The sequence below is a fragment of the Chionomys nivalis genome, chromosome 12 (assembly GCF_950005125.1).
Source record: "Chionomys nivalis chromosome 12, mChiNiv1.1, whole genome shotgun sequence".
Classification (NCBI taxonomy): domain Eukaryota; kingdom Metazoa; phylum Chordata; class Mammalia; order Rodentia; family Cricetidae; genus Chionomys; species Chionomys nivalis.
Genome location: NC_080097.1, coordinates 64961673 through 64980328, shown reverse-complemented (window position 1 = coordinate 64980328; position 18656 = coordinate 64961673). Strand labels below are relative to the sequence as shown.

General features: G+C 45.2%; 1 protein-coding gene across 1 annotated transcript; it reads left to right on the top strand.

The window, feature by feature from the left end:
* Positions 1-10640: 10640 nt before the first annotated feature.
* LOC130885173 (thioredoxin-like) lies at positions 10641-11194 on the top strand. Its single transcript, XM_057786605.1, has one exon. It carries the CDS (start codon positions 10667-10669, stop codon positions 11177-11179), a length of 513 nt encoding a protein of 170 aa, XP_057642588.1. The 5' UTR covers positions 10641-10666; the 3' UTR covers positions 11180-11194.
* Positions 11195-18656: the final 7462 nt, after the last annotated feature.

The window sequence follows — 18656 nt, the reverse complement described above, 5'->3', positions numbered from 1 at the left end:
CTTGTGAGCCCTCATCACTGCAGAAATCGATGCAACCCTGCATATACAGGTATACCGAATAGTACTAGACATCAAACATTTATTGATCGTAAATCATAAAGAAATGTATTTTAAACAATCCTTCGGTGTATGTAGCAACTTATCATTTATTTAAAAGGAAAGAATTATTTTTTAAAGATATTTATTTATTATGTATACAATATTCTGTCTGTGTGTATGCCTGCCGGCCAGAAGAGGACACCAGACTCCATTACAGATGGTTGTGAGCCACCATGTGGTTGCTGGGAATTGAACTCAGGACCTTTGGCAATGCTCTTAACCTCTGAGCCATCTCTCCAGCCCAAGAGGTTTTTTTTTTTTAATGATACAATATAGTGTTCTTGTCTGTACGAATGACTGCAGGCCAGAAGAGGGTGCCAGATCTCAGTACAGATGGTGTAAAACATCGTGTGGATGCTGGGAATTGAACTCAGGACCATTGGAAGAGCAGCCAAGAGCAGTCAATGCCCTTAACCATTGAACTATCTCTCCAATCCCAAGGAAAGTTTTTTTTTATATTATTATTATTATAACACTCTTAGCCTGTTAGTTCAAGCGTCTTATTGGCTAGCGCTTATATCTTAAATTAACCTATTTTTATTAATCTGTATCACCATGTGGTTTTGGAGTACTGGTAAGGTGGTAAGGTTCTGTCCAGTGTCTCTTTCCTGTGGCGGTTACATGGCTTCTCTTGACTCCACCTACTCTCTCCTCTATCTGCTTGGAATTCCCGCCTTGCCCTATTCTGCACTGCAATAGGCCCGAAGCAGTTTCTTTCTTTCTTTTTTCTTTATTTTATTCTTTTTTACTTAAAATTTCCGCCTCCTCCCTGTTTCCCATTTCCCTCCCCCTCCTCACACACATCGCCTCTCCCCCCCACTCCCCTCTCCCTCTCCCCACTCCTCTCCCCCTCCCCCCACTCCATTCCCCCTCCCTCTAAATACTACAGAGCAGTCCAAATTGCCTGCCCTCCGGGAAGTCCAAGGTCCTCCCACTTCTATCTAGGTCCAGGAAGGTGAGCATCCAAACAGGCTAGGCTCCCACAAAGCCAGTTCATGTATTAGGATCGAAACCTAGTGCCATTGTCCTTGGCTTCTCATCAGCCTTCATTGCCTGCCATGTTCAAAGAGTCCGGTTTCATCTCAAGCTTATTCAGTCCCAGTCCAGCTGGCCTTGGAGAGCTCCCAATAGATCAGTTCCACTGTCACAGTGGGTGGGTGCACCCCTCGTGGTCCTGACTTCCTTGCTCATGTTCTTCCTCCTTCTGCTCCTCATTTGGACCTTAAAAGCTCAGTCCGTTGCTCCAAATTGGGTCTCTGTCTCTATCTCGATTCATCGCCAGATGAAGGTTCTAAGGTGATATGCAAGATATTCATTAGTATGGCTATAGGATAGGGTCATTTCAGGTTCCCTCTCCTCAGTTGCCCAAGGTACTAGCTGGGGACATCTCCCTGGACACCTGCGAGCCCCTTTAGAGTCAAGTCTCTTGCCAACCCTAAGATGGCTCCCTTAATTAGGATATATATTTCTCTGCTCCTGTATCCACCCTTCCTATATCCCAACCATCCTATTCCCCCAAGCTCCTCCCATCCTCCCCTTCTCACGTTTCTCACCCCATTTCCCCTTAGCTCCATGCCACCTCACCCGCAAGTTCCCAGTTTTTGCCCGGCAATCTTGTCTACTTCCCCTATCCAGGCGGATGACTATACGTTTTTCCTTGGGTTCACCTTCTTATTTAGCTTCTCTAGGATCACAAATTATATGCTCAATGTCCTTTATTTATGGCTAGAAACCAATTATGAGTGAGTACATCCCATGTTCATCTTTTTGGGTCTGGGATACCTCACTCAGGATAGTGTTTTCTATTTCCATCCATTTGCATGCAAAATTCATGATGTCATTGTTTTTTACAGCTGAGTAGTACTCTAATATGTATATATTCCACACTTTCTTCATCCATTCTTCCATTGAAGGGCATCTAGGTTGTTTCCAGGTTCTGGCTATTACAAACAATGCTGCTATGAACATAGTTGAACAAATGCTTTTGTCATATGATAGGGCATCTCTTGGGTATATTCCCAAGAGTGGTACTACTGAATCTTGGGGTAGGTTGATCCCAAATTTCCTAAGAAATCGCCACACTGATTTCCAAAGTGGTTGCACAAGTTTGCATTCCCACCAGCAATGGATGAGTGTGCCCCTTCCTCCACAACCTCTCCAGCAAAGGCTATCATTGGTGTTTTTGATTTTAGCCATTCTGACAGGTGTGAAATGGTATCTCAAAGTTGTTTTAATTTGCATTTCTCTTGTCGCTAAGGAGGTTGAGCATGACCTTAAGTGTCTTTTGGCCATTTGAACTTCTTCTGTTGAGAATTCTCTGTTCAGTTCAGTGCCCCATTTTTTAATTGGGTTAATTAGCATTTTAAAGTCTAGTTTCTTGAGTTCTTTATATATTTTGGAGATCAGACCTTTGTCTGTTGCAGGTTTGGTGAAGATTTTCTCCCAGTCAGTGGGTTGCCTTTTTGTCTTAGTGACAGTGTCCTTTGCTTTACAGAAGCTTCTCAGTTTCAGAAGGTCCCATTTATTCAATGTTGTCCTTAATGTCTGTGCTGCTGGGGATATACATAGGAAGTGATCTCCTGTGCCCAAATGTTGTAGAGTACTTCCCGCTTTTTCTTCTATCAGGTTCAGTGTGTTCAGACTGATATTGAGGTCTTTAATCCATTTGGACTTGAGTTTTGTGCATGGCGATAGATATGAATCTATTTTCATTCTTCTACAGATTGACAACCAGTTCTGCCATGCACCATTTGTTGAAGATGCTTTCTTTCTTCTATTGAATACTTTTAGCTCCTTTATCAAAAATCAGGTGTTCATAGGTTTGTGGGTTAAAATCAGGGTCTTCCACTCGATTCCATTGATCAACTTCTCTGTTTTTATGCCAATACCAAGCTGTTTTCAATACTGAAGCTCTGTAATAGAGTTTGAAGTCAGGGATGGTAATGCCTCCAGAAGTTCCTTTATTGTATAAGATTGTTTTGGCTATCCTTGGTTTTTTGTTTTTCCATATAAAGTTGATTAATGTCCTCTCAAGATCTGTGAAGAATTTTGATGGGATTTTAATGGGGATTGCATTGAATCTATAAATTGCCCTTGGTAGAATTGCCATTTTTACTATGTTGATCCTCCCAATCCAAGAGCAAGGGAGATCCTTCCATTTTTTGGTATCCTCCTCAATTTCTTTCTTCAAAGACTTAAATTTCTTGTCAAATAGATCCTTCACTTCCTTGGTTAGAGTTACCCCAAGATATTTTATGCTATTTGTGGCTATCGTGAAGGGTGATGCTTCTCTGATTTCCCTCTCTGCTTCCTTATCCTTTGTGTATAAGAGGGCAACTGATTTTTTGGAATTGATCTTGTATCCTGCCACGCTACTAAAGGTGTTTATCAGCTGTAGGAGTTCTTTGCTGGAGTTTTGGGGGTCGCTTATGTACACTATCATATCATCTGCAAATAATGAAGGTTTAACTTCTTCCTTTCCAATTCAAATCCCTTTGATCCCCTTATGTTGTCTTATTGCTATTGCTAGAACTTCAAGCACTATATTGAAGAGGTATGGAGAGAGTGGACAGCCTTGTCTTGTTCCTGATTTTAGTGGGATGGCTTTGAGTTTCTCTCCATTTAATTTGATGTTAGCTGTCGGCTTGCTATAAATAGCTTTTATTATAGTTAGGTACGTCCCTTGTATCCCTATCTCTCTAAGACCTTTATCATAAAGGGATGTTGAATTTTGTCAAATGCTTTTTCAGCATCTAATGAAATGATCATATGGTTTTTTTTCTTTCAGTTTATTTATATGATGGATTACATTGATAGATTTTCGTATGTTGAATCAGCCCTGCATCCCTGGGATGAAGCCTACTTGACCATAATGGATAATTTTTCGAATGTGTTCTTAGATTCGGTTTGCCAGTATTGTATTGAGGATTTTCGCATCGATGTTCATGAATGAGATTGGCCTGTAGTTCTCTTTCTTGGTTGAGTCTTTGTGTGGTTTTGGTATCAGAGTAACTGCAGCTTCATAAAAGGAATTTGGCAATAACTTCTCTGTTTCTATATTGTGAAATACATTAAGGAGTATAGGTATTAGGTCTTCTTGGAAGTTCTGGTAGAATTCTGCATTGAAGCCGTCTGGACCTGGGCTTTTTTTGGTAGGGAGGTTTTTTTTTTTTTTTTTATAACAACATAATTCTTTGCGACTAACAGGTCTATTTAGATTGTTCACCTGGCCCTGGTTTAACTTTGGTATATGGTACTTATCTGAAAAAGTGTCCATTTCTTTTACATTTTCCAATTTTGTGGCATACAGGCTTTTGTAGTAAGATCTAATGATTCTCTGAATTTCTTCTGTGTCTGTGGTTATGTCTCCCTTTTCATTTCTGATCTTGTTAATTTGCGTATTCTCTCTCCGCCATTTGATTAGCTTGGATAGGGGTTTATCAATCTTGTTGATTTTCTCCAAGAACCAGCTTTTTGTTTCATTGATTCTTTGGATTGTTTTCTGTGTTTCTATTTTGTTGATTTCAGCCCTCAGTTTGATTATTTCCAGTCTTCTACTCCTCCTAGGTGAGTCTGCTTCTTTTTTTTCTAGAGCTTTCAGGTGGGCTGTTAAATCTCCAATGTGTGCTTTCTCCGTTTTCTTTAAGTGGGCACTTAGTGCTATGAACTTTCCTCTTAGCACTGCTTTCATAGTGTCCCATAGGTTTGAGTATGTTGAGTCTTTGTTTTCATTGAATTCAAGAAAGACTTAAATTTCTTTCTTTATTTCTTCCTTGATCCAGGTGTGGTTCAGTAGTTAACTGTCCAGTTTCCATGAGTTCATAGGCTTTCTGGGGGTAACATTGTTGTTGAATTCTAACTTTAATCCATGGTGATCTGATAAGACACAGGTGGTTACTAATATTTTTTTGTAACTGTGTAAGTTTGCTTTGTTACCGAGTATGTGGTCAGTTTTCGAGAAGGTTCCATGAGCTGCAGAGAAGAAGGTATATTCTTTCCTATTTGGGTGGAATGTTCTATAGATGTCTGTTAAGTCCATTTGATTCATTACCTCCCTTAATCCTCTTATTTCTCTGTTAGGTTTCTGTCTGATTGACCTGTCCATTGGTGAGAGAGGAGTGTTGAAATCTCCTACTATTAGTGTGTATGGTTTGATGACTGCTTTGAGTTTTAGTAATGTTTCTTTTACATAAGTGGGTGCTTTTATATTAGGGGTATTGATATTCAGGATTGAGACTTTGTCCTGATGAATTGTTCCTGTTATGAGTAAAAAATGTCCCTCTCCATCTCTTCTGATTGATTTTAGTTTGAAGTCAACTTTGTTAGAAATTAGTATGGCCACACTTGCTTGTTTCTTAGGTCCATTTGCTTGATAAACCTTTTCCCAGCCCTTTACTCTGAGTAGATGTCTGTCTTTGTGGTTGAGGTGTGTTTCTTGTAAACAGCAGAATGTTGGGTCCTGTTTTCGTATCCAATCTCTTAGCCTGTGCCTCTTTATAGGTGAGTTGAGTCCATTTATATTAAGTGATATTAATGACCATTGGTTGTTAACTCTGGTCTTTCTTTCTTTCTTTTCTTTCTTTTTTTTTTTTTTTTGGTAGTAGAGTTTGTGTGTTTCCCTTCTTTGAGTTGTGCTGGTGAAGGGTCATTAGATGTCTGAGTTATTGTGGGCATTGTTGGACTCCTTGATTAGTGATTTTCCTTCTATTACTTTCTGTAAGGCTGGATTTGTGACTATGTATTGTTTAAATTTGTTTTTATCCTGGAAAATTTTGTTTTCTCCATTTATAGTTAATGAAAGCTTGGCTGGGTATAGTAGTCTGGGCTTGCATCCATGGTCTCTTAGTTTCTGCAGTACATCTATCCAGGACCTTCTGGCTTTCATGGTTTCCATAGAGAAGTCAGGTGTAAGTCTGATAGGTTTACCTGTATAAGTAACTAGACCTTTTTCTTTTGCAGCTCTTAATATTCTTTCTTTATTCTGTATGTTTTGTGTTATGATTATTATATGGCGAGGAGATGGTTTTTTTTGATCCAGTCTATTTGGTGTTCTGTATGCTTCTTGGACCTTCAAAGGAATATCTTTCTTAAGGTTGGGAAAGTTTTCTTCTATAATTTTATTAAATATATTTTCTGGACTATTGAGCTGTACTTCTTCTCCTTCTTCTATTCCTATTATTCTTAGGTTTGGTCTTTTTATTGTGTCCCAGATTTCCTGAATGTTTTGTGATGAGAATTTGTTGGTTTTGCTGTTTTCTTTGATCAGTGTGTTTATTTTCTCTATGGTATCGTCAGTGTCTGAGATTCTTTCTTCTATCTCTTGTAATCTGTTGGTAGTACTTGTCTCTGTAGTTCCTGTTCATTTACCCAGGGTTTCCATCTCCATCCTTCCCTCGGTTTGTGTTTTCTTCATTACTTCCATTTCATTCTTCAAGTCTTCAACCATTTCTCTTACCTGTTTGATTGTTTTATCTTATTTCTCTTGTTTTTCTTGGGTATCTTTGAGAGATTTATTCATTTCCTCTACCTTTTTGTTTGTAATCTCTAATTGTTTATGGCAGTTTTTCACCTCCTGTTTAAGGTCCTCTATTATTTTCATATAATTCACTTTTGAGTCGAATTCTTCTAATTCTTCTGGAGTAGGGTGTACAATTCTTCTTATTTCAAAATTCCTAAATTCTGGTGATGTCATGTTGCCTTTCAGGTTGTTGGAGGAATTCTTGCATTGGCGCCTGCCCATCTCTTCCTTCAAATGGAGCCAGGAGAGGCCTGGTGTCTTGGTCCAGTCTTTGCTGTGACTAACTCTCTGGGTGTATCTCCTCAGTGTAGGGGCAGGAACCGTTCCCTTCCAGATGGACTCCTCAACACCAAAATATGGACGCCTGGTAATCCAATGACCCGCGGACAAAAGGACGAATGTAGGGGGTAGGGCGGGGTCGAGTAGAACACAGGAGACCCCGCAGCGCAAGCTGAAGGTGCCTGCACTCCCTTTCGGGGGTCCTTGAGGCCTGCCCGGTAGGCAGGCCCTCACTACTCTGAGTGGGTAGCCTTAGTGTAGGAGCAGGAAACTGTTCCTGAGCAAAGGACCTTGCAGACAAGGCAGGCTTTGGGGGGGGGGGTCGTGTGTAGGAAAGAAAGCCCTGCAGCAGGAACTGGGGGAGGGGGATTTGTGCTCTCTTCCAGGACAGTCCGCCCCTAGATAGCGCACACTCACCAGTCCAGATGGAACTCCTCAACCCTAAACAGGGACACCTGGTAGCCCAATGAGCCGGGGACAAAAGGAAGAACGTGGCAGGCAGGGCGGGGTCTAGTAGAGCACAAGAGACCCTGCAGCCCAAGCTGAAGGTGCCTGTGCTCCCTTGCTGGGGACCTTGAGGCCTGCCTGGTAGGCAGGGACTCACCACTCTGGGTGGGTAGCCTTAGTGTAGGAGCAGGAAAATTGTTCTTGAGCAGAGGACCTAGCAGACAGCAGGGCAGGCTTGGAGGGGAGAGCTGGGGGGCTGGGTCATGTGTAAGAAAAGGGGCCCTGCAGGAGGAGTTGGGGGAGGGGGGTTGTGCTCTCTTCCAGGACAGTCCGCCCCTGGATAGCACACACTCACCAGTCCAGATAGAACTCCTCAGCCCCGAAGCAGTTTCTTTTTTAACCAATGGTAGGCCGGGCGGTGGTGGTGCACGCCTTTAATCCCAGCACTTGGGAGGCAGAGGCAGGCGGATCTCTGGGAGTTCGAGGCCAGCCTGGTCTACAGAGCTAGTTCCGGGACGGGCACCAAAGCTACAGAGAAACCCTGTCTCGAAAAACCAAAAAAAAAAAAAAAAAAAGAACCAATGGTATTCACAGCATACGGAGGGGAATCCCACACCAGGGGAAGGTTAAGTCGCATGCTTTGGAGTAAGAACCTGCTTCCAGCGCCTGCCTGACCAGTATAAACCATGGCCCTTTGTCCCTGTGAAGATGAGTTAACAGTTCCCCCTCGGGTAGTTGCAGTAGGCAAATGATTCCAGCAGGGAGGAAGCTGCTCCTGTAAGCATTGTTGCCATTAGGACCCTCCACCCAGCTTCACTGTGGGTATCCAGTCACTGAGATGTTCCCACCTGCTGATGGTGTTGACGGGCGGCCTATGGGTGGCAAATCCTTCCAGGTTTGAACAGCCCTTTCACAGGGGTCGTCTAAGACCATCTGACTATCAGACATTTACATTACTGTTTATAACAGTAGCAAAATTACAGTTAGGAAGTAGCAACAACAATAATTTTTATGGGTCGGGGGCACCACACCACGAAGAACTGTGTTAAGTGGATCACCGCATTAAGAACCTCTGCTCTCAAGCTCACCCCTCATAAGGGACACTCACACTCTGACTACCCACACCATAGTGTGATTCTGTGGCTCATGGTATAGACCCAGTGCCTCCCTGCCTGGTTGCCATAGTGTGATTCTGTGGCTCATGGTACAGACCCAGTACCTTCCTGCCTGGTTTCAACCCCTGAGTCAGCTACTTACCACCTGTGTGACCCTGGCCAATTTATTTAATTCCCTGTGCTCAGTTTCCTCATCAAGCATATGAAAATATTTATTACTTACCGATAGGTTATTGTGAGGATTACCCAAGTTGAAATATGAAAAATGCTAGCTTAGTTCCTGCCGTGTAATAAATGCTAGGGCAAAGTTCATCGGTATTGCTACCACGCCTGGAACCCTTCTCAGCTGTGACTTTGAAGCTATTGGTGTGGTGTCTCACTGGTCCTGCCCTTCCTTACTCCGCTCCCAGGGAGAGTAAATTGTCCCTTGCTCTGCCCACTGCAGCGTGTGTTCTGTTCTCCCCCTCCAGCAGTACCCGGTCCCACAGCAGTCAGTAACTGTGTGGCCCTCAGGCCCAAGGTTTGGTGCTCCTTAGGGGCAGGGACCATGGTTTTCCTGCTTATGTGTTATCTGCTTCTCCTGAATGTCTGAAAAACAGCAGCCCTGATTATGAATAATGGTGAGGTAATGAACGAACGAATTGGCGGCAGGGGCAGGTCGAGCACCGAGTAAGAGCTGAGTAATAACAGTGGTCAGAGTTGGAGGCGTTTATCTCCCTTGCAGTTCTCTCTTTGCCTCCTGGAATACCGCATCAGTAGCTTCGAAGCTCTTTCCTGACCTTGTACACACAGCACCAGGGATCACTTTGCTGGCTCTGACATTTCATTTGTGTCCAGGATGGTCTTTGTGAACTTCGGGGCTATAATTCTCTTCGCCATAAACTTAGATTGCACTTTTCATGGCCTGATTTCCGCCACCACTCCAGTTCCATTTTGGGTAAAGACCAAACAGGTGTTTCTTCTCTACTCTAGGCCTCTCAGCACCCTGCTTTATTTTTGAGACAAGTTCTCACTATGTAGCTTTGGCTGGCCTAGAACTCCCAGAGATGAACATGCCTCTGCCTCTCAAGTACTGGGATTGAAGACGTATGTTACTATACCCAGTTTGACATTCATTCTTGTTGAGATCATGGGCAAGCAGCTCTGAGGTCTTCATGATTGTGAACATCATTGCTGCAAGTGGTGACAAGGTGTTTGGAGAGCTTTGAGTTCCAGTTAGCTTAGAGGAATTAGCCTCTTCTGAAATCTCCTTCCACAGTCTGCTTTCCAGTGCACGCTTGTTACTAGACTGCCAGAGTTTATAGAAAAATGGCCAGGCTAAGCTATGCTTTTTGGATTCCCTGAGACATTTGCAACCTGGATTCCTATCCTTGTGCATTCACAGCCTGTGACAGGCCCTTCAAAAGTACAGCGAGGGGCTGGAAAGGCACTGGCTGTTCTTTCAAAGAACCCACGTTAGTTCCCAGCACCAACGTGGCGGCTCTGTTACTCAAGTTCCAGGGGATCCAGTGCCCTCTTCTGACCCCTATGGGCCTCAGCATACATATGGTGCAGAAATATAAGTAATATGAATAATAAAAACCTAGAGTCAGATATTGGGGTTCAGCCTGAAGATCAGAGAAGCAAAACAGCTAACCACTAGAGAGAACTTTTACCTCTACAAAAATCTTCAGACCAAAAGGGCGATCCTGCAATGCCCTCCGCCAACCTCAGACTCCACATCCACACTCCACTGAGTTCCTGTCTCTTCCCCTTTATATTCCTCTCTCTGCCCAGCCATATCGCTCCAGTCTCCACCTCCCTAGTGCTGGGATTAAAGGAGTGTGATCCCAAGTACTTGGATCATCTCTGTGTAAGCTCTGTTTCTCTTTTAGACAGATTCAATCTTGTGTAGCCCAGGGTAGCCTTAAACTCACAAAGACCCATCTGCCTCTGTCTCCTGAATCCTGAGATTAAAAGTGTGTGCCACCAGCCAGGCGGTGGTGGCGCATGCCTTTAATCCCAGCACTTGGGAGGCAGAGGCAGGTGGATCTCTGTGAGTTCAAGACCAGCCTGGTCTACAAGAGCTAGCTCCAAGACAGGCTCCAAAGCTACAGAGAAACCCTGTCTCGAAAAACCAAAAAAAAAACAAAAAACAAAAAAAAAACCAGAAACAGGCAAGCTCCGTCGTGCACCTTGGATCCGTTCCCATCGGATTCTGCAGAAACTCATGTGGTTCCTCCCGGCCACAGCCAAAATGGTGAAGCTGATCGAGAGCAAGGAAGCCTTTCAGGAGGCCCTGGCGGCTGCGGGAGACAAGCTCGTAGTTGTGGACTTCTCGGCCACGTGGTGTGGACCTTGTAAAATGATCAAGCCTTTCTTTCATTCCCTGTCTGAAAAGTATTCCAGTGTGGTGCTCCTTGAAATAGATGTGGTTGACTGCCAGGATGCTGCTGCAGAGTGTGAAGTCAAATGCATGCCGACCTTCCAGTTTTACAAAAAGGGTCAAAAGGTGGGTGAATTCTCTGGTGCGAACAAGGAAAAGCTTGAAGCCTCCATTACTGAATTGTTGCGTAATCATGCCCTGAGAAACATAATCAGCCAGGAGCTGTTTAAAACCTGTAACTTTTTTAATTTTCAAAATATGAAGTGTGGAGAGTCTATCCCCAACTGCCATCTGATTATAAATGAGGATAAAGTATTAATTCTACCCTTTTTAAAACCGTCTGGAGTCTTAATATAAATGAGAGATAGCCTGATTTCATCTTTTATTTTTAGTGACATTTGCCCACTGCATTTTTGTTTGTTTTATGATTAAAAAAAAATAGGAGCCTGGAGCGACGGCTCAGTAGAGCCTTGACTGCTCTTCAGTGGACCTGGGTTTACTTCCCAGCACACACGTGCATGGCACCTGTTCTTTCAGTGCCAAGGAATCTGATGTCCTCTACTAGCCTCCCTGGACACCAGGCAGGCATGCAGTACATGTATATACATACACACAAGTAAAACATACACATTTAAAAAACAAACTTTTATATCTTAAAAAGATTGAGAAGAAATATTCCTATCTAATATAATTCTAGAAAAATAATCTCTTGTAATGCAGTTACATTAAAGTCTCTAGGGGTTTTGTAGTTTTCCTTTATAATAAACACAAAATTCTTGCAGATAAAAAAAAAAACAGAAACAAAAGTGTGTGCCACCACTGCCTGGCCTGTATGGCTGACTAGTGTGATTGTTTTGCCCTCTGATCTTCAGGCAAGCTTTATTTATTAAAACACAAATAATATGCTACTATAGATATAAATGCAGACATTCACATATACATATAATAAATAAATAAATCTTTTTTTCTAAGTGCAGAGATGGCTAAGGTGGCTGAGTGGGTAAGAGCACTTGCTGAGCAATGCTCCTCTGTTCTTAGTGCCCACATAAAACACCAGGTGTGGCCATGGCACCCATAGCTCCAGTTCTTCTGAAGGGCAAAGGTGACAGAGTCACTGGGGCTTGCTGGTCACCAGCCTCATTCCAGGTTCAGGGACAAACTCTGTCTCAAAGGCACACAGTGGAGAGTGACAGAGTAGGTAGGACGCATGGCTTCTTCCCCTAGCCTTCTAATTGCACACACAGGTGCACAGCCCCCGCCCATGCAACAAACACCATCCCTGCAGCAAAACAACAGAAAACACAGGAAACAAGACAGATGTCCAGAAAGCCAGCCGTGGTGGCGCATGCCTGTAGTCCCAGTATCAGGAGGTAGAGTAAGAAGAATCAAGTCATTCTTGAATATACGTTGTTCACAGCCAGCTCCAGCTATGTGAGACCTTGTCTCAAACAAATAAATAAAAGTACAGAGGGTGAAATTCTCCATGTTCCCTGATTCTCTGCACAAATCGGTTCTCCCCGACTCACTGCAAAGATTTTGATGGCTACTGGCCAGAAAAAGGACTTGAGAATATGCATAGTGGGTTGCCGATGTGGAGGTCTGTAGCCTGTCTATCCTGCTCCCTATGCCCTGCCCAGCCCCACCCAGCCCCGCCCAGCCCTGCCACAGCCCCAGTTCTGTTTACAGTATGAGCACTTTGGGGCCAGAGAAATGATTCTTATCAGTAGGTCACATTACCCACCCACCAGCTGCTCCCCTTCTCTGCTCGCTCGTGCCCAGAGAAGGGGTTGCTTTGTCTCTTGAGACGGTCTGGTCTGGAGCTCACTATTAATACAGGCTACCATCACACTCACATCAATCCTCCTGCTGCAGTCTCCAAAATGATGGGATCGGAGTCCTTGTTTTCAATTGTCTGTTTTCAGTTTGGGAAGAACAACTTGTTAAGCAAGACTATGTGCTCCTGGGGGAGGGGAAGAGCATGGTTTGGGAGTAGAGAAGGGACAGAATGTGTTGAAGGGCGGGCAGGAAGCGTGACAACTTCTGGAGACCGCGACAAGGTGGCTGGGAAAACCAGTGAAGGAGGGTCAGGGGAGGAAGTGGATGGTCTGTGCAAACTCAAGCCCTAGCGCAGCGGAGACCTGGAAGGTGCGTCCCAACAGCTAGCACCCAGAAAAGACTTTCCTATGAGAAGCTGTGTGACTGGTTTGGGCTTTATAGGGAAATCCTGGAACATGAGTCATGTAATCATGGTAACAGGCATGGAAACCAGTGCTTTCTGGCTCCTGCCTGATCTAGCACACAGTGGGTAGGTTAGTCTCTGCTCTGCCCCAATTAGAAGGTCTTTGTAGCTGGTGAGAGAACCAGCCTTAGCCAGTCCAAGCTTTAGAAAGGGTCCCAGGTGGGGTGGTCAAAAGTGGGCTGCACAATCCAAATACAGATGTGAAACTGGGTATTTGAATATTTTAGGGCTCCATTTGGGTGTCATTCCTTCCTCCATCAAAGCTTTCCTCCTCTCTCTCCCCTTCCTCCTCCCTCTCCCCTCCTCCCTCTCTCCCTTTTTTCTCCTCCCCTTCCCCTTTCTCCTTCCTTTTTCTTCAGTAGGATCACATTAGCTTAGGTGAAACTCCCAATGCTCCTGCTTCACTTTCCCAAGGTCATTCAGGCTTCCTTGCTTTTTATTTTAATTTTTAATTACAATTTTTAAGTTACAGTACGAAGGAACAGGTTTACTTTTTTACAAACCACTTATTTATTTATTATTGTATATGTGACTGAGTATACGGTATATGTGTGAGTCTGTGTCCATGTGTCATAGCTGTGTATGGTGGTCAGAGGGCCACGGTTGGACATGGTTCTCTCCTCCCACTATGTGGAACCCTGGGATCCAACGCGGGTTTTCAGGCTTGGTGGGAACACCCTTCACCATCCGGCTCCAGAGTAAAGGATTTCATTATATCTTTATCACATGTGTGGGTCATTGTACTTGGCTCAAGTCACCTTCTCCCTCCTGTCATGTGCCACGCTCCATCGAGCCTCTTCGTCTCAGACAGACCATCTCTCCACCCTGCTCCTCTGGAGGCAGAGGAGGTTCCCAGGCTAACACCGCACAGGCACCTCCCCCGTACCACTTGCTGATGTCTGCCAGGGCCCGTGGGAAACCACACACTGAGCCTGTGCAGGCAGTCTGTTGCAGATTCTACCAACTCCAGTGTGCCAAGAAGCTCCAACATAGGGCCAGGGCAACCCCTTCAAACATGGCAGGAAGTTCATCCAGACAGAAGTCATAAATGTGTGTCTTCTGTGTTGTCCTCCTGCTCAGCATAGTGTTCTCGCTCTCTTTCCAGGTGCCCATCTCAGGGTTCATGTCTCGGCAGCTTCTTCTAAACTGCCAGTGGCCATTTAGTAAACAGGACAATTACCTCTTTCAGCCCTCCTCCATCCTCCTCCATCCTCCTCCATCCTTCTCCACCCTCCTCCAGCCCTCCTCCATCCTCTCCATCCTCCTCCATCCTTCTCCACCCTCCTCCAGCCCTCCTCCATTCTCCTCCTTCCTCCTCCATCCTTCTCCACCCTCCTCCAGCCCTCCTCCATCTTCCTCCATCCTCCTCCATCCTCCTCCATCCTCCTCCGGTCCTCCTCCAGCCAACCCTCCTCCATCCTCCTCCAGCCCTCCTCCATCCTCCTTCAATCCTCCTCCAGATCTCCTCCAGTCTTCCTCCATCCTCCTCCAGCACTCCTCCATCCTCCTCCGGTCCTCCTCCAGTCCTATCTTATTGGCTGAACTGTGTCCCTCCCACATTCATGCTGAAAACCTAACCCTCAGTATCTTTGGATGTGACTTTCTTTGGAAATGGGAACCTTTAAGGATCTGAGAAAGTAGAAGTGGGGTCTCTAGGGCGACCCTCATCCAGTTGTATGACTGGTGTCCTTATATAAAGAGAAGACTCTGGGACATGGAGATGTTCAGTGGGAGGATCACATGAAGACTCAGAAAGAGCAGTCATTTCCAAGGCAAAGAGAGAGGCCCGAGAAGAAACTAACTTTCACGCGCATGAAACAGTCAAAGAATAAATAAAGGTGTTCCATCACAAAAGAAAGCCAAGCATGGTGGTGCCCGCCTTTAATCCCAGCACTTGAGACACAGAGGCAGGTGGATCTCTATGAGTTTAAGGTCAGCCTGGTCTACATAGGGAATTCCAGGCCGGCCAATGCTACACAGTGAGAACCTGTCTCAAAAAGAAGGAGGAAGAGAAGGAGGAAACTAACTTGCTGTCCTTGAACTTCTGGCCCCTGTATTTTTAAGTGAATACCCGCCATGGAGCCCCCAGTCTACAGTACTTCAACACAGCTCACCAGCAAGCTCTCCTTTCAGTCTGTTGCCTTATTTTCTGCCTCTTCTCTGTCAGGGGCAGCCCCACGGTGGCAGGAGCTGATGGGCATGCTGAGGCCCCAAGCTCTCAGGAGTGGCTCTGGCGGGAGGGTGGGGTTTGTGCTAAAGGCCAGCTTGGGTTAGGCTGGTGGCAGAAGAGGGACAGAGGTAGCTAGAGCTGAGGCAGGCAGGGAAGGAGCTTTTCACTTGACAGTGATACCTCTGATTCCCTTGATCTCTCTATCCTGACTGGCTAGGACGGCCCGTGCATTCTTGAGAGGGCTTGGGCAGGGAGCCTGTATAAACCAGCAATAGGTACATTGCTGCCCCTAACCCCATTTATGTGTTGGCCAGGTTTGGATGAACTTGTGTATTGAGTGAGTTGGAAGGAGTGGACTTGCAAAATGGCCGAGGCAGATGTTAGGCGCCCACTAAGCGCACCGGAAATGAAGGACTAACTGTAGCCAGCTGAGATGTTAGCTGCAGACAGCCACAGTCTTTTGGCTCCACGACTGGAAAGTGTTCTGTCCCCATGGAGTTCCAGGTTCTCAGCTCAGAAGCCAAATGTAACAAGTGGGAAGATAATTTTCTTCTCTTTCCTGGTTGCTCCAACAGTCAGCTCTCTATGATAGTTTTGTGGGGCATCTTTCCTTATTTGGTACAGCGTAGCTGGTTTCTGGGAAATTTCTCTTTCTGGCTTTTGTTCATATTTCTTCATGCTTTAATTTTTATTACACTTGATTATTTGTGCAGGGGAGGACATGTGCTTGCCACAGCGCAGGAATGGAGGTCAGAGGACGTCTTGTGGGAGTCAGCTTTTCCCTTCCATCGTGTGGGCCCAGGAACTTGAACTGGGGTCAGGCTTAGTGGCAGACACTTTACCTACTGAGTCATCTTTAACCCATATCTCACACACACACACACACACACACACACACACACACACACACAGGCTTTTATATGTCCATAATTTTTCTTTACTTCCAGCCTTCTTCCCCAATTCTAATTTTCCTATCTAAAAATTAACAATTGGTTCTCCCCCACCCCCTCCCTTGGCTCTGGTCTCTTCCACTCTCTCCTGGCTTTCAGGCATCATCTGGACCTTAAAGAAGCTTCCTCCAAGTACCTCCTCACACGGGGTTGAAGTAGCCCTGAGGGCCTTTGCTTGACTTTCTATCGTCTTTTCATTAATCAGAGTCCTAATATCTCTGGACCAGGAGAGGCCACGTGGCCTGTTTGCTGAGGGTCAAGGTTAGGTTGTCCCTTCTTTCAAACAGCACAGTCATCGGTATCTAGTAGTCATTCCGTGACATTTTATGAGACCGTCTTGTACATTTATTCTGAATGAGTTTATATAGGCGTTGGGTTGGGTTCTAAAGAGTCATTTACTGCACATATACAGATTATAAACTCCGGGCGCTCCCTGGCATACAAGACCCTGTTGCTAGTTTTATCTGGCATGGAGTGGGCAGAGCAGTGTTCTCTGGGACAGGACAGTGAAGCAGGAAGCTGAGCTGATGATGGTTCAGTTCAGCATAAGTGAGCCTTCTAAATAAGAAAGACAGACGTTTTATCTGTCCCTACAATCTGACCAAAGACTACCCAGAGGGCAAGAGTGTGACTCATCTCTTATCTCCATAGCAACCTCTTTGACTGACCATTTCTGGCTAGCCTTCAGAGAGAGTGCCCTTATGACTCAACCTCTTAAGGCTTGGAACATTTCCAAAGACAGTCCTATGGTCCATCCTATGGTCCGTCCTGAGCAATACGCACAAGTGAATCATCTACAGATGACTCCTCAAACACTGGTTGCTAGGCTACCAGTGCAGAGGAGAGTTCACCGTGTCAAAACGCATCTGTAGCCACACAATGACTTCCGTGTGGAAGCTCGGAGGGGTCAGCACTGCGGGGACAGTGCGGGCCCTGGAGAACGTGTCAATCTGTCCCAGAGACTCCAGCAGGCCTCCGCAGAGTCACTGATGGTGCTTGGGCACACACTCCTTCTGCTTGTGGGAGACCGGCTGAGGTCTTTTGTTAATCCACTAATAATTGAATATTTTAGAGACTACAGGAATTCTGGAGAGTCAGGGGACACCTGACCTGCTCTGTGGATTTCATAAACCAGCATCTACAGTGATCGGGGCTTCTGTTTGGTTTTGTTTTTGAGACAGGGTCTTACCGTGTATCCCTGCTGGCCTCAAACTCCTCTACAGATCAGACTGGCCTTCCTTAGACTGGACGGGATCTGCCTATCTCTGCATCCCAGGTGCTGGGATCAAAGGCATGAGCCACCACACCTACCCACAGTGACTTTATCTTTAATACTTTATTTATTTATTTCTAAAATCTGATCTGCCCATTTTAATATTTTTAAATGCCTGTGAGCATTGTGTGTGGGTTAGAGGACAACATTCAAGAGTTGGTTCTCTCCTTTGCTCATGAGTTATAGTGATCAGGCTTGGGCTGCCCTGATGGCTTATCTAGTCAATGCTACGGCGATTCTCTTCACCAGTGGTTTCTTGTTGTTGTCGTTTTACAGATAACGTAAAAGTTAGGACTTCTGGATTCTGCTCCTCCAATGGAAGGAGCTTGGAGAAGCAAATGGCTTGCCTGGTGTCAATCATTTGGTCTTCTCTACAGAAAGACCAGGTGACCAGGTGGCTCATAAACAGCAGGCGCTCACACCTTACCATTCTGGAGGCTGGGCCCAGCACCAAGGTGAATTCTAGACTTGCTTTATTGTTAGAGGGTGACTTCCCACTGTGTTCTCACAGATGGGCAATGGTCTCTCCACTTGGACTTGATTATAAAGGCCCCGACTTAATGGTTTGTTTTTTCTTTTAAGGTGACACGCATCATGTGTGTGTGTCTGTGTCGCTATTGTGGTTCATAGCTTGATCCCCATTCCCTCCTGAATACTGGAATTATAGACATGAACCACTATACTCAGATCTTTTATCCTGGTTGTTGTTGTTTTGACATAGGGTCTCACTATGTAGACTAGGCTGGGCTTAATAGACTATGTTTAAATTTTTTTTGTTAGTTTGTTCTTTGTTTGTTTTTCTAATCAATAGAAAGAAGCAGGGGGAAAGGAAGGCAGGGATGGGAGGGAAGGAAAAGGAAGGCCACCGAATGTTGGTGGCTTTAGGAGGTGCTGTGATTGGCTGTCCAGAAATGGAAAGAGCAGTTGACCACAGATGGACTTCTCTGGAGAATGGTGGGCAGAGCTGCTCCCTCAGGCCTGACACAGCAGAGGACCAGGGCTTCCTGTCTGACTCAGGCTCCTCAAGAGCCTGCCTTATAGCTGTCTGACAGACAGGCTTTGGGATTTTCGTTAGAGCAGAGAGACATTTGGTGCCAGAAGGACCATTTACTGTTACCCTGATCATGGTTATATTTAGTTCTCAATCCCTCAGCTTTCTCATGACTAACACAGAGTTTGTGAGCAAGGGCACGGTGAAACCC